Below are 12,542 nucleotides of genomic sequence, written 5' to 3'. Positions count from 1 at the left end.
TCGCTCCTCAGCCCTGCCGTTCCCTCACCAGAACCCTCAATCCCGAGCCCCATAAGGAGGTCAGAGACCTTCTGGGCAGAGGTGGCTCCATGTTGCCATTGCTATTAATCTGGGCATTTGCACACTAGACCTGCTTTCTAAAGGCTCTGAGAAGTCCCACATACCTTGTGCACATCTGCAAGGAAATTTGTTGGTGCACACCTGGTGTCTGAGAGTTTGGGAAGCACGACTCCAGCTATGAGCCTGTCATTGGGCAATGAGGGTCATAACTCTGTTCTCCACATCACCTAAACCCCCAAAGACGTCTAAGAGGTAAGCACCTCTCTTTTTCTTTCCTTCTTTTTTTTCTTGTTTTGTAACAGACAAGGACACTGAATCTGGAGAAGTCCAATGACCCACCCAGTGGCCACAGCTGGACCAGGAACTCCATCCTACGGCTTTTCAGGAACACAATGTTCTGCAGGTGAGGGAGGGCTGCCGCTCCCACTACACAGAAGCGTCTTGCCACTGGCTCTCCTTCCTGGGCTTTGTGGGGTAGGAAGGGCACTTACTGCAGCAGGGTTGTGAAGCAGGGACCAGTAGCTGGGAGAAGGGCCCCACCATTGCCAGGGCCCTCAGAGGATGGGGAGGAAGTATCATCATCACTATAATCATTGTATCACTACAAACTCACCATGTATGACTAGTTGGTGTGTTTTGACCTCCTGCTGTATTCTTACTGGTGCTAAGTTGTCCCTTTGGGCCGGTGGGAGCCTCTTCAAGTTGACTTCCATGTTCTTTTACCCTCTAGGTCAGTGATGGCGAACCTATGACACGCGTGTCAGAGGTGACACGCGAACTCATTTTTTTGGTTGATTTTTCTGTTAAATGGCATTTAAATATGTAAAATAAATATTAAAAATATAAATCTTTGTTTTACTATGGTTGCAAATATCAAAAAATTTCTATATGTGACACAGCACCAGAGTTAAGTTAGGGTTTTTCAAAATGCTGACGCGCCAAGCTCAGAAGGTTCGCCATCACTGCTCTAGGTCTATCCATGCTGTCGCAGATGGTAAGACTTCATTCTTTTTATTGTCGAGTAACATTTCATTGTATATATGGACCACAGTTTTCTTTATCCACTTGTCTATTGATGGGCACTTGGGTTGCTTCCATATCTTGACTACTGTAAATAATGCTGCAATGGCACTTTTTTCATTTTTTATTTCAAGGGTTGGGTTTGTTTTTTGTTTTTGTTTTTTGGTTGGTTTAAGATTAGTGATTCTCTGCTGCTATTTCCTTGTATATGGTAAGTTTTTAACTACAATTTTGAGATGATTGAAATGTACTTGAGGTGCATGTGTTTTTTTGAATTAGTGTTTTGGGTACTTCGGATACATACCCAGAAGTGAATTTGCTGGGTCATTTTTAATTTGTTTAGGGTTGTCCATAATGTTTTCCATAATGACTGCACCAATCTGCATTCTCACCAACAGTGCATGAGGGTTACCTTTTCTCCACATCCTCAGGAACACTTGTTGTTTGCTGAAAGTTCTTTTGACATGACCTTGATGATCTTCAATGGCTTCCCTGATCTCTGGGTAGACCAGATGTTCCAGGCTCACCTTGTACATTTCCTGCCCTGGCCTGGAACCACTGTTTCTCCAAGTAGCCTTGGCTCCTTCTAGTGAGAAGGTGCATCTAAAGGTGCTCACTGCCACCTCATGGGTTATTTTTTGCAGGCATCTTCAGTGAAGAGAGTTAATGTGTGTTTGTATTAGTGTTGGTTATCCTGATAATGCCTGCCCCTTTATATGCAGGCCTGTGGCACTGTCCTTTTGCTGGCTTTAAAGACACAGATGGCCACACTGGTGGCTTCCAACAGACACTTGAACTTGAAAAGGGATCATTTCCCAGTTTAGCCCTCAAATGCACCTGGATTGCAGTGTGGTGAGGCCTGAAGAAAAGAACCCAGCTCAGCTGTGCCCAGATCCTGACCAACAGTTATTGTGAGCTAACAGATGTGTGCTGTTTAAGCTGCTAAATTTGTGGTCGTTTGTTATGCAGCAATTGATAACTCATCCAATAACTATACACTTCATTGGGTTTTCCTTTCAAATTGCAAAAGAGATCCATGATGGAAGCAACAGGACAAGTACCCTGAGAGCAGGGTCTGCCTGGAAGTTCACACAGCAACGTGACTATGTCGAGATGTGCCCTTTGAAGTGAAATTTAACTTGTTGAATCAACTGTGTAGCCTCCAGCTATGTCCCATGAGCTAAAATAAATGAGATGGCAGGAAGGAGAAGCGTCAGAGGAGACTCAAAGAGAGGAGGTGCCCAGGATCCCTGCCACCTAAACTGCACCTGCCTCCTTTTCACCCCAAGAGGAGACAAGGACGAGCTCCCAGGCGACCCAGCCTGGGGAAGAGGGGACCTGAACCCCCTCTCACCACCGTCTATAATTCTGTTAACTGCTCAAATTAGACAGACAGCACTTCCTGCTCACCCAGCCTGAGACAGGAGGCTCCCAGCTGCGTGGGTCGGGCCTTAGAAGTCCTGGCTCTGGAAGTTCTGGCAAAACCACAGTCTATGGTTTCCCAACCAGCAAAGGGATGGGTCTGGCATGTGCTCACATCCACTGGGGAAGAAGAGCATGCCCGCTCCTTGACTTCACTCAGCACAGGCTTCCCTCACCCACCTTGTGTTCCTTCCGCACCCATTCACACCCCAGGGGACTAGGAATCTCCTGTAGGAGCCCTGCTGTATGACCAGTTAGTGGGCAAAGCCATGTTCTCCACATGGTAGGATGACAACTGGCCAAAGCCAGCAGTGGGCACAGCATGGAGGTCAGGGGGACATTATGCATATCCACAAGAAAGGAGGATAGCAGGGGCAATAAAATGGGTTCGATCAGTGCCTCCTAAACCTTAGAGGCCAAAAATTCTCCTGGAGAGCTTGTGAACAGATTCCTGGGCCCCACTCACAGAGAGTCTGATTCATAAGATGTGGTGAGGCCTGAGAATCTGCATTTTCATCAAGTTCCCAAGAAATGCTGGCTCCACTGGTCCAGGGGCCACACTTCCAGTAGGAAGGGGTTAAAGGATAGATGAGGAATGAATGAATGAATGAATGAATGAATGAGACTCAGTACTGAGCTCATCACTTCCGCAGCACTTCAGGCATGCCTTGGATAGAATAGAAATAGTGCATATAGCATACATACACACAATCACACACCTGCACATGTGCGCACACACATGTTCACATGCAGAGGCACAAATGTAATGCTTTTCAACCAGATTCACAGGAATACACAGACACATGAACATACAACATGCAAGCAAAGAGACACAGATACACGAACAATATACACTTACATACGTAGACGTCCATATAGGCAGAGATACATGTGCACAAATGTATCAGTCAGGATTCTCAGAGAAACAGAACCAATTGGGTATGTGTGGGTGTGTAAAGAGATTTACTATGAGGAACTGCCTCCCACAACTGAGGAGGCTAAACGGTCTGACCAGGAAAGCCAATAACATAGCTCCAGCTTCAGTCCCAAGGCCTGGGAAGTGGAGCCCATTCCAATCTGGTGTCAGTTCCAATCTGAGTGTGAGTCTGCAAGCAGAAGACGGATGTCCTGGCCTGAAGACATCAGACAGAGAATTCTTTCTCGTGTGGCCTTTAATTCTACTCAGCTGATGGGGTGGATCCCACCCACAACGGGGGGGCAATCGCTTTGCTCAGCGCAGATTCACATGTCAGTCTCCTCCGGGATCATGCTCACAGACACACCCAGAGTCACGTTTAACCAAACATCTGAGCACCTCGTGGCCCAGTCAAGCTGACATATAGAATTAACCATTACAACATGCTTACACAACTACACACTCATGCACATAAGCACATACACACTCATTTTTACACACTCAGGAAAGCACACACATTCACTTTCAAACCATATCAAGACTGAAACAAAGATAGACTCCTGGACACACAGGCATACACACAGACACACACATCTACATATATGACACTCTCCACACACACACACACACACTTTCCCTGGAGGACCCTCTAACCGTGCCGGTGTGACATCAGCTCAATCCCGCCACGCATTTTGTGATGGAATGAGGGCCTCCCTGTACCGTTGTTTCCCCACAAGCTTGAGAGGGGGAGGGCTAGGGACATGGAGGACTGTTCCCCACACTCACAGACCAAAGGGCCAAAGCCGGGAAAGACAGTGGCTCAGTGGCCGAGGAAAGTCCCAAACCGCCCTGAGCCTTGCCCAATGCTTCTGAAAGCAGAAACAGTCCACAGCACCAACAGCGAGCAGCCAGGCCAAACTGCCACCCACGTTGGGCAAACACCGAGTTGTGTTGCACTTTCCTCCAGCCCAGTCCCCGGCCGGGAACGAATCCCAGACATGGCACATGAGATCAGGGCACAGAGCTTGGCAAGGAGACACCACCCTGGAGTCCTCACGCACAGCTGCTGACAGCCAGAGGTGAGAGGTCAGCACTGGCAGGGCCAGCCCAGCAGAGCACACCGGCTGCCACAGCCCCCACAGTTTACCAAATGTCACCACACACCACGTGCTGTGCTAATCACGCTTTGCTGATAACAGTCCTCGGGGCAGCCAGGAACCTGGGGACTCCAACAAGTTAGATGGCTTGCCCGAGCCACACAAACCCAGAATCCAATAGAACCCATCTGGACCCATTGGGGGCAGAGCTTCCCCTGGATGGTGTTAACATGCAAGTTCTGGTTCAGAGAATCTGCCCGTCCAACCTCCTGTCCCCTGGGGATGCGTTACACGCACTGGCCAGGTGGCACTGGGAGCACGGACGCTCGGGCATCTCCTGCATTGCCCATGAACCGCCCATACAGCTGGCTCCATCCAGGCCTGAGCATTAGCATTGAGAAAGTCATAAATCTTCACCACAACCCTCTCAGAGGGAACTGCAGCATAGAGCTGCCCCATACCTAAGGCCACCTGGGTTTAACACTCAGAGCTGGGTTTAAACAAACTCGGGCCAGTTGGCTCCAGAGCCCCAGTCCTAGTTGCCGAGCTGGCAGATAAGCGGGCACTCTGCCGGGGCTAGAACCTGTGGCCACACTGTGCTTTCTCCCCCTTCACCAGCTCTGAGCCAAAGCCAGGCCGCGATCCATCCGTCAGCGCACACTGCTCCTCTCCCGCTTCCAGGGCAGAAATCACCAGAGGCAGCCTGTGCCCAACCACATCCATCCTCTGAGGCTGCACTCAGCAGCTGCTTCCCGCACGCAGACCTGCCCACTTCCAGGCAGGGGGTGTCCACTCAGCCAGCAGGCGGGCAGTCTGCAGGGGCCACTCAGACCTCAGAAAGGGAACCTGAGAAGTTGGTTTGCAGAAGGAAATCCACGTGATTCTGCTTCTGAAAATCCCTAATTTTTTTTTAATGCAATCTCTCTTCTGGGTGTTTCAAGGGTAGAAGACAGAGGTGGTTTGTTCACAGGTCTCATTCTCTTCCCCCTCCCCTCACAGAAAAAAAAGAATCATCACGCTTTGGAAACTTGAATAAAGGAAGTGGTTGACAGTGTAGCCGATAGAAGTGGAGATGAACAGCTTCTGGTCAAATGATTTAGCAAGAAACTACCACCCCTGCCAGTAACAAGACAGGCAGCCCCCTCTGGGCGGGGCAGTTCGCAGGGTCCCCCAACATGCGCCCCAGCACCTCCCCCAGGGCCCACAGCCAGCACTGCCTTCCCTGAAGCTATGCGGCCGGCCTGCGTGCTGCTTGCCTTGGGCAGCCTGGTCTTAAGCGCCGCGGGGGACCTGTCCCCAGGTAAGTGGAGGGTGCCCCCTGGGTTCTGCCTCCCTCAGACACGATGCCCAGACTGCTGTAGGAGCCAGGTGCCATGAGCTCCTCCTCCCATGCCCAGGCCCCGAAGCACAGTCCTGTTTGGGCAGCCCTAGCAGGTACGGCTGCGAGGCCGGGGCCCCAGGGCTGGCACCAGCTGCCTTCCAGAGGTCTCAGGGGTTCCTGCCTTCCAAGGGGTCCCAGGGGTTTGGGAATAGGGTTTGAGTGCCACCTGGAGATGAGGGAAGACTTCTGTTCTCGGCTGCTCCCTGATCCAGGGGAGGCTCCCCACGCCCCTCCATGGGGACAGAGGAATGGGTGTGGGCAGGCAGTTTCTACCTGATGGCCAGCCGTTCCTGCCTGCTGGCTGCTGCCCTGTGACTTGGCTCTAGGGACCTGATGATCAGATACTGTCACCCCTCCTGCCTGGCCAATGCTGGGGAGAGGGGAGGAAGAGAGGGGTAGCCTTTGCTCCTGGAAACTGAGGCACAGCTAGGGTTGGCAACTTGTCCCCAGTTCCCATGGCCAGGGAGCCCCTGCCTACACACACACACACACACACACACACACACACACACACGGAGTTGAAGATGCCTTCCCAGCACCAGAAGCATAGGCCATAGATGAGCGGTTCTCAACCTGTGGGTCGCGACCCCTTTGGGGGTCGAAGGACCCTTTCACAGGGGTCGCCCAAGACCATCGGAAAACACATATATAATTACGTACTGTTTTTGTGATTAATCACTATGCTTTAATTATGTTCAGTTTGTAACAACGAAAATACATCCTGCATATCAGATATTTACATTACGATTCATAACAGTAGTAAAATTACAGTTATGAAATAGCAATGAAAACAATGTTATGATTGGGGGTCACCACAACATGAGGGCCTGTACTGAAGGGTCACAACATTAGGAAGGTTGGGAACCACTGCCATAGATGATGGTGAAGACCTAGAGGGCCTCTGTCTCACCTCCTTTAACCACCGAGGAAGCTGGTGCTGGAGGCCAAGATGACCTGCTCCAGTCACAGCCACTGCTTGGGGAGCAGGGACAACGCCCAGGTGGAGGTTGGTTCCTGCGCTCCGTGTTCTTCAGGAGGGGCTGGAGCCTGGCCAAGGACACCAAGTGGAGGGTGTTCAGGCAGGACCAGTACAAGGGGCCAGCCCCAGCGCCTCTCAATCCACGGAGGGGTCACCCCCCTCCTGGTGACACTGTCTCAGGGGCTATGGGAACAGATTCCCCTGCCTCCTCCTGCTCCCAGAGCTTCATTCTTAGCTCACATAGTGAAGCCTTCCCTCCCCCCACCCCCGCACCCCTCTTTCCAGCCTGTCCTGATTGGGTGCCACTGTCTTCCTGTGCCCCCCTAGTGCCATAGGAGGGGACAAGCCAGGGGGAAGGAGGGGGTGCTCAGACCAGAGAAGCGCACGCCTCAAACCTTAGTGAGGGGGCCTGTGGAGGAATGTGGTCCCTGCCTTTCAGTTGTCCTGGATGCAGTTATTCAGACTACATGTAAGTTCCTTCTGCTTGCCTCAGCGTCGTCCCCTAACAGAGCAGGGACAGGTCCAGGATGCATGGGGAATCCTTAGCCTAGTCTTAGCGCCCTGTCACCAGAGCTGCCCCCTCTGCTGGTGTTTCCTACTAAACAGAGCCCTCTCCATACACTCCCCTCCCCGCCACAGCTGCGCCTACCCCTCCCTGCCGAAGTCCTGCTCAGCCAGCCCGGCCAGCCCCTTAGACCTGCTCTCTGCCACCAAGCCCCAGGCAAGAGTGTTCAGAGTTCACACACACACGCAGGCCTCGGGACACGCAGACTCCCTGAGCCTGGTAACTGTGGAGCCTGGAGCCTCCCTAAGCGTCAGTCTCTTGGCCCATGAAATGGGTCAATAACCCAGCCCCTTGGTCCCTAGCAAGGCTTGACTGGCATGGACACGGAAGGCACGCTCACTGAGCCTGGGGTGCTTGCAGCCGCCCACCCCAGCCCTGCTCCTGAGTCTCTCCGGTCCTGGCAGCCCCAGGCTGTCCCACCCCACTCACCCTACCCCAGCTTCGATCCTCTCAAGTACGTCCTTCATTTCCCAGATGCGGGCCTCGGAACCAGGGGCTTGAAGGCCCCTCTGTCTGGTGGTGGAACAGAGATGGGAACTCAATCCCAGACCTGGTTCTCTCGCCCCCTCACCACCGCCCCGCCCCCCGTACCCAAGGCCCCCACAGCCTCCCCTCAACTTCTGAGAACAGATCCCAGGGTCTTCCCGTGGGAAAGGGGGGTGACAGTTACCCTAACCCTAACCCCCCTAGGGTAGCAGCACCATCTGGGCAGCTGGCTTCTCCCTACGCCTAAGCACTAAGCTGCACTCACCTAAATGCAGAGCCCCCAGCAGCTCACAGCCCCACCCCCAGCCTCCCCGTCCCAGCCCTGCAGAATTTAGGGAAAATGACCTGTTAGCGCTCCTGGAAAGCTGCACTCGGCCACCATGTCACACTCTGCTCTCCCCTCCTCATCTAGGTCATTTCCTACTGGTCTCCCCAGCCCTAGCTCCCTCGCTCAGCGCTCTCCTTCACGGCAGGTTATAGTCACCTTCCTGGATGGGCCCAGCCCAGGGCCTGCACCCTGCTTCCCTTCTTGTACTGTGGACTCCCTAGTCTGAGTCACCTTGGCATTGCCCATAGCAGCTGCCAAATCATACTTCTTGAGTGAGGAAAGGGAGAGCGTGGTCTCTAGAACTAAGCGTGCCCTGCACTCCTCTGAGGCCTCAGTTTCCTCGCCTGTAAAACGGGCACCCAAGCCGTTGCAGAGCAGGCTTCCCTGCTCTCCCCGCCCCCCTCCCCGCAGCGCAGAGGACAGCAGGCAGGCAGGTGGGGCTGACTCCGGTTGGGGTCCAGGGACCTGTTTGTTTTCTTCCCTGAAGGGGAGTCGCCTCTTTGGGATCTTTTTCTTCATGATCAGCCCTTCCCTGCTAATTTCTCTTGAGTCATCCTAAAACTGGTGTGACTTTTCAACTTTTTGTAAAATTAAAAAAGGAGCTTTTATTGTTTGTTTGGACCCGTGATGACTTGAAACTGACATTTTAGGAAACATGTAGCTAACTAAAAATAAAGCAACTTCAGTATTTTCATAACTTTTTTGTAACTTTACCAAAATCACTTAGAAACTAACATTACATATTCATCTGAGGTTCAGCCTCACCTGATTTCACTTCATTGTTTTAATTCTGCTAAATTCAAGCAAAATTAAATGTAATACATTTTATTTATTTATTTATTTAAAAAAACAAACAAACAGTTAAAGTGGTTACCTTGGAGAGTTTGGGATATATTTTTGTTAAACTGTTCTGTATTTTTCAAATTTCCTACCCCAAATATGTAGTAACTGGAAACTGCTGTGTAGACTTCAGTGATGAGCAGAACCCAAGCTCCTTCCCCAAACAGTTCTTGTCAAAACCGAGTCAGTAAGCCCAGGGTCCCGCAGCAGCTGGGGCCTCCCCACCTTGCTAGCATCAGCGTGCACGGGCATGGGAGCCACGTGGGGAGCCGGGAAATGAAGGCTCCGGGCCTGACACAGCCTGAGCAGCCCAGCTCCTGGAGCTCAAGGGACAGAAGCAGTTTTCATGCTTCAGTCTTCAGCCCCTCAAGTGAGGGCTTCGGATTCTGTGAGGATGTCATCTGAGGGCTGGGCTATTGCAGGCAGAACCTCAGGGATGCTCGCTGTGTGGAACGAGTGGGGGAGCTCACGGCCGCAGAATCTCTAAGCCGGGAGCCTGTGGGGTTGGCGCTGCTGCTGCCCTCACACCCCCTCTCCACTTCCTGTTGCTTGGGCACCCCTGCCACATGCTAACCCTACCTACCTCTGCAGGACCCAAGGCCCTGCCGGCCCAGATGGCAGTCACCACCACGTGTGGCTACAGAGCACCTGACACCAGCTGGGCCACCGAAAAGCTGAACTTGACACCATTTAATTTAGCGAATGAAATAAAATTTATGCCTGGGCCATTGCCAGCCTGTGGTGTGGCATGCTAATTTTTCAGGAACATCTGGGGAAAGTCTTAGTAAAGAGAAGCAGTTCACAGACCTAAAAAGCTTCTTCCCACACTCCCTCCCTCCTGGTTTATTTAGATTTTTCCCTAAAACTTTTAACTTTTTAATATACAAGCAGTACATGACCACTGTAGTAAAATTGACAGATTCACCAGGAGCCAGCAACCAGAAAAGGCCATGTTCACGTTGCAATTCACACAGCCTGTGGGGTTTTCACATTCCCATGTTCTTTATAATAAAAGCCAATGTTCATAGCCTGGATTAGCACACACCCCCACCGGGCCAGCCTGGCCTCTGAGCATTTCTCCCCAAGCCTCCTCGCTTTGGAGCGAGCCCTGGAACACCTCTGCCCCATGGCCCACGCTCAGGCCCTCCATCCGGATCCGTGTAAATGGCTCAGCCCGACCTGCTCTCTGCGGACAAATCCCTGCCCAGCTCCTGCCTCTCCTCACTCGCTGCTCTCATGTTTTTCTTGCCTGCTTATTTGCGGAGCATGAGCTCCAGCGAGCATAAGCTTCTGCGCCCCCTGCACATGCGGGATGAAGAGGGCTCAGCCCGCGGGGCGGGGACTGAACCAAGGAGTGAAGTCAGGTTCTTCTTCAGGGAGGAGCCTCGGGTCCGCCTGGGCCTGCTGCTGTGGGGGCTGGGAGAGGAGGATGTGGGGAGCCGAGGAGGGTGCCGGGGTCCCTGGTTCTGCCTGGCTGTCAGAGGCTGCGGTGTGCTGGTAGGGGAAGCCCCTCAGGTTGCTCTCCCCACCTTTTATCCAAACATGGGCCTCCTCGGGACAGGAAGTCCAGGCCTCCCTCCCTCCCTCCCTCCACCACTGCCAGCTCCATAAAGGAGCATGTGCAATGAAGTCACCCAGGCCTGGCCCTGTCCTCAGACTTGTACCCGAAACAGTGCAGAAAGAGGCAGCACAAGTGAGGAGCACCAGGTGCTACGGTGCTGCCTGGGGAACGGGCCCCTAGGAGCGAGGCCTGGAAGCTGGGGAGATGCTAACAAGAGCCCGAGGTGGAGGAAAGCAGCAGCCTCCTTGTCGGTGAGAAGGCGGGACCAGCCTTGGGCACGTCCCTGTGGTCCACCTGTGGGAGACAAGCTGAGGGGCCGGGGCCAGATGTTGGCTGTGAAGGATAGCTGAGCGACTTCTCCTGACACCCTGAGGCTACATCCTGTCCCGAGGCTCTGCCACCTCCAGACATGTTCGGGGTTTCTTTAAGACGCATTGGAAATAACCTGGGTTCTGAAGGGGGCTGTGTGGGCAGGACAGGAACCGTATCTAACCCATCATTGTAACACCCACCTCGCCTGGTCCTCAGGGCAACCATAGGGATTCACAAGAATTGCCCTGGGGGAGTCGTGGGGGGGGAGGGGCTGGATGGGCCAGGGAGGGTGGACAGGAGAGCAGAGGGTAGGTGGTGAGGGCAGGAGGGATCGGTGAGGGGAGGGCAGAGAAGTGACGAGCTAGACAGACTGGGGACCACACTGGGAGCAGAGAGAACTGAGCCCCAAGGTGTGAAGACCCTGGACCAAGGGCCCCACTAACAACAGTGTTCTTGTCTGGTTCTGTGTTTCTCTCTCAGATGTTTGTTCCCAGACCTTTAACTCAGGTGTGAAGCCAGGATTTCCCAAAACAATCAACACCAACAACCCAGGAGTCCTCAAAGCAGCCAGATACAGCGTTGAAAGGTTCAACAACTGCACGAATGACATCTTCTTGTTCAAGGAGTCCCATGTCAGCAGAGCCCTGGTCCAGGTGAGGGTCTAGGTAGGCGCTGGTGGCCAGCATCTCCGGGGCCAGGCTGCAGAGGCTCCTACCCCACAGGGGCGCACTGTCCAGCGCTCTGGTCATCTAGAACACAAAACAGGCCAGGAGGCTGGCAGTGCCAGCCACAGAAAGCCTACAACCAGGCCACCAGTGTCACCAGACTTGAACAAAAAGTCCGGGACCGTCTCTTACGGAAACCAACTTCTTCAGGGTGGAGCCACTGGGAGTAGCACAGAGGTGGGCTGGGGTGGAACGGGGACTAGACGTGGGCCTGCTGAAGGCTTTGGGTGGGGAGAAACCAGAAGCTGGGCATCAGGAACCAAACTGATGAAGATGCTGCCCCTTGGAGGAGCCCACTGCACCACCTGCCACAGTTGCCCTGGCCTAGGGCCCCACCCCTGCCTCACCCCCTCATCAGAGCCACAGTCCCATAGGACCTTTTGATGTTCTCCTCTCCACCTGGGACTTATTTCACATAAGAGCTTTGCCCAAAATGCACCCCCTCCCCGCCACACAAACCCGTCCTCCACCAGCCTTGCCTCAATGTCACACCCTGTGAAGTTGCATGGATGGCTCAGCCACCTCCCACCTAGAGGGGACTCTACAGGGCAGAGCCAGGTCTTGCTCATCTGTGTCCTGAGGACACAGGGTCAGCTTGGGATAGGGGTGCAGAATAGTGATGAGCCACAATGACGACGTGGCTGCCCACGTCTCTGCCTTTCCTGAAACCAGGGATTCTGTACAGCCACTCAAACGGAAGGTCCCGGCTGTGGGAAGCTGGCTTTTGGACAAAACCCATATGTTCCCCGCCTCTGCCACCCTCCTGATGCCCAATGGAGAGACCTGGGGAGGAAGGAGCTGTCCTAAGACAGGACACAGAGCCCACGTTTCGCCCCTGGACAAGAGCTAA

The 12,542-nt window shown here is 53.3% G+C and overlaps 1 protein-coding gene across 1 annotated transcript in view; it reads left to right on the top strand.

Moving 5' to 3' along the window:
• The first annotated feature begins 5,571 nt into the window (after positions 1-5,571).
• The window catches only part of CST7 (cystatin F), an 8,786-nt gene continuing 1,815 nt past the window's right edge, over positions 5,572-12,542 (top strand). The window contains exons 1-2 of the mRNA XM_006755244.2: positions 5,572-5,815; positions 11,448-11,620. Coding sequence (XP_006755307.1) covers positions 5,746-5,815; positions 11,448-11,620 — 243 coding nt within the window. The 5' untranslated portion in view covers positions 5,572-5,745. The remainder of the gene's footprint in view (positions 5,816-11,447; positions 11,621-12,542) is intronic.

The sequence above is a fragment of the Myotis davidii genome, unplaced genomic scaffold (assembly GCF_000327345.1).
Source record: "Myotis davidii unplaced genomic scaffold, ASM32734v1 scaffold733, whole genome shotgun sequence".
NCBI lineage: Eukaryota > Metazoa > Chordata > Mammalia > Chiroptera > Vespertilionidae > Myotis > Myotis davidii.
The sequence above is the reverse complement of the archived record's forward strand: the minus strand, read 5'-3'. Positions and strand labels throughout refer to the sequence as shown.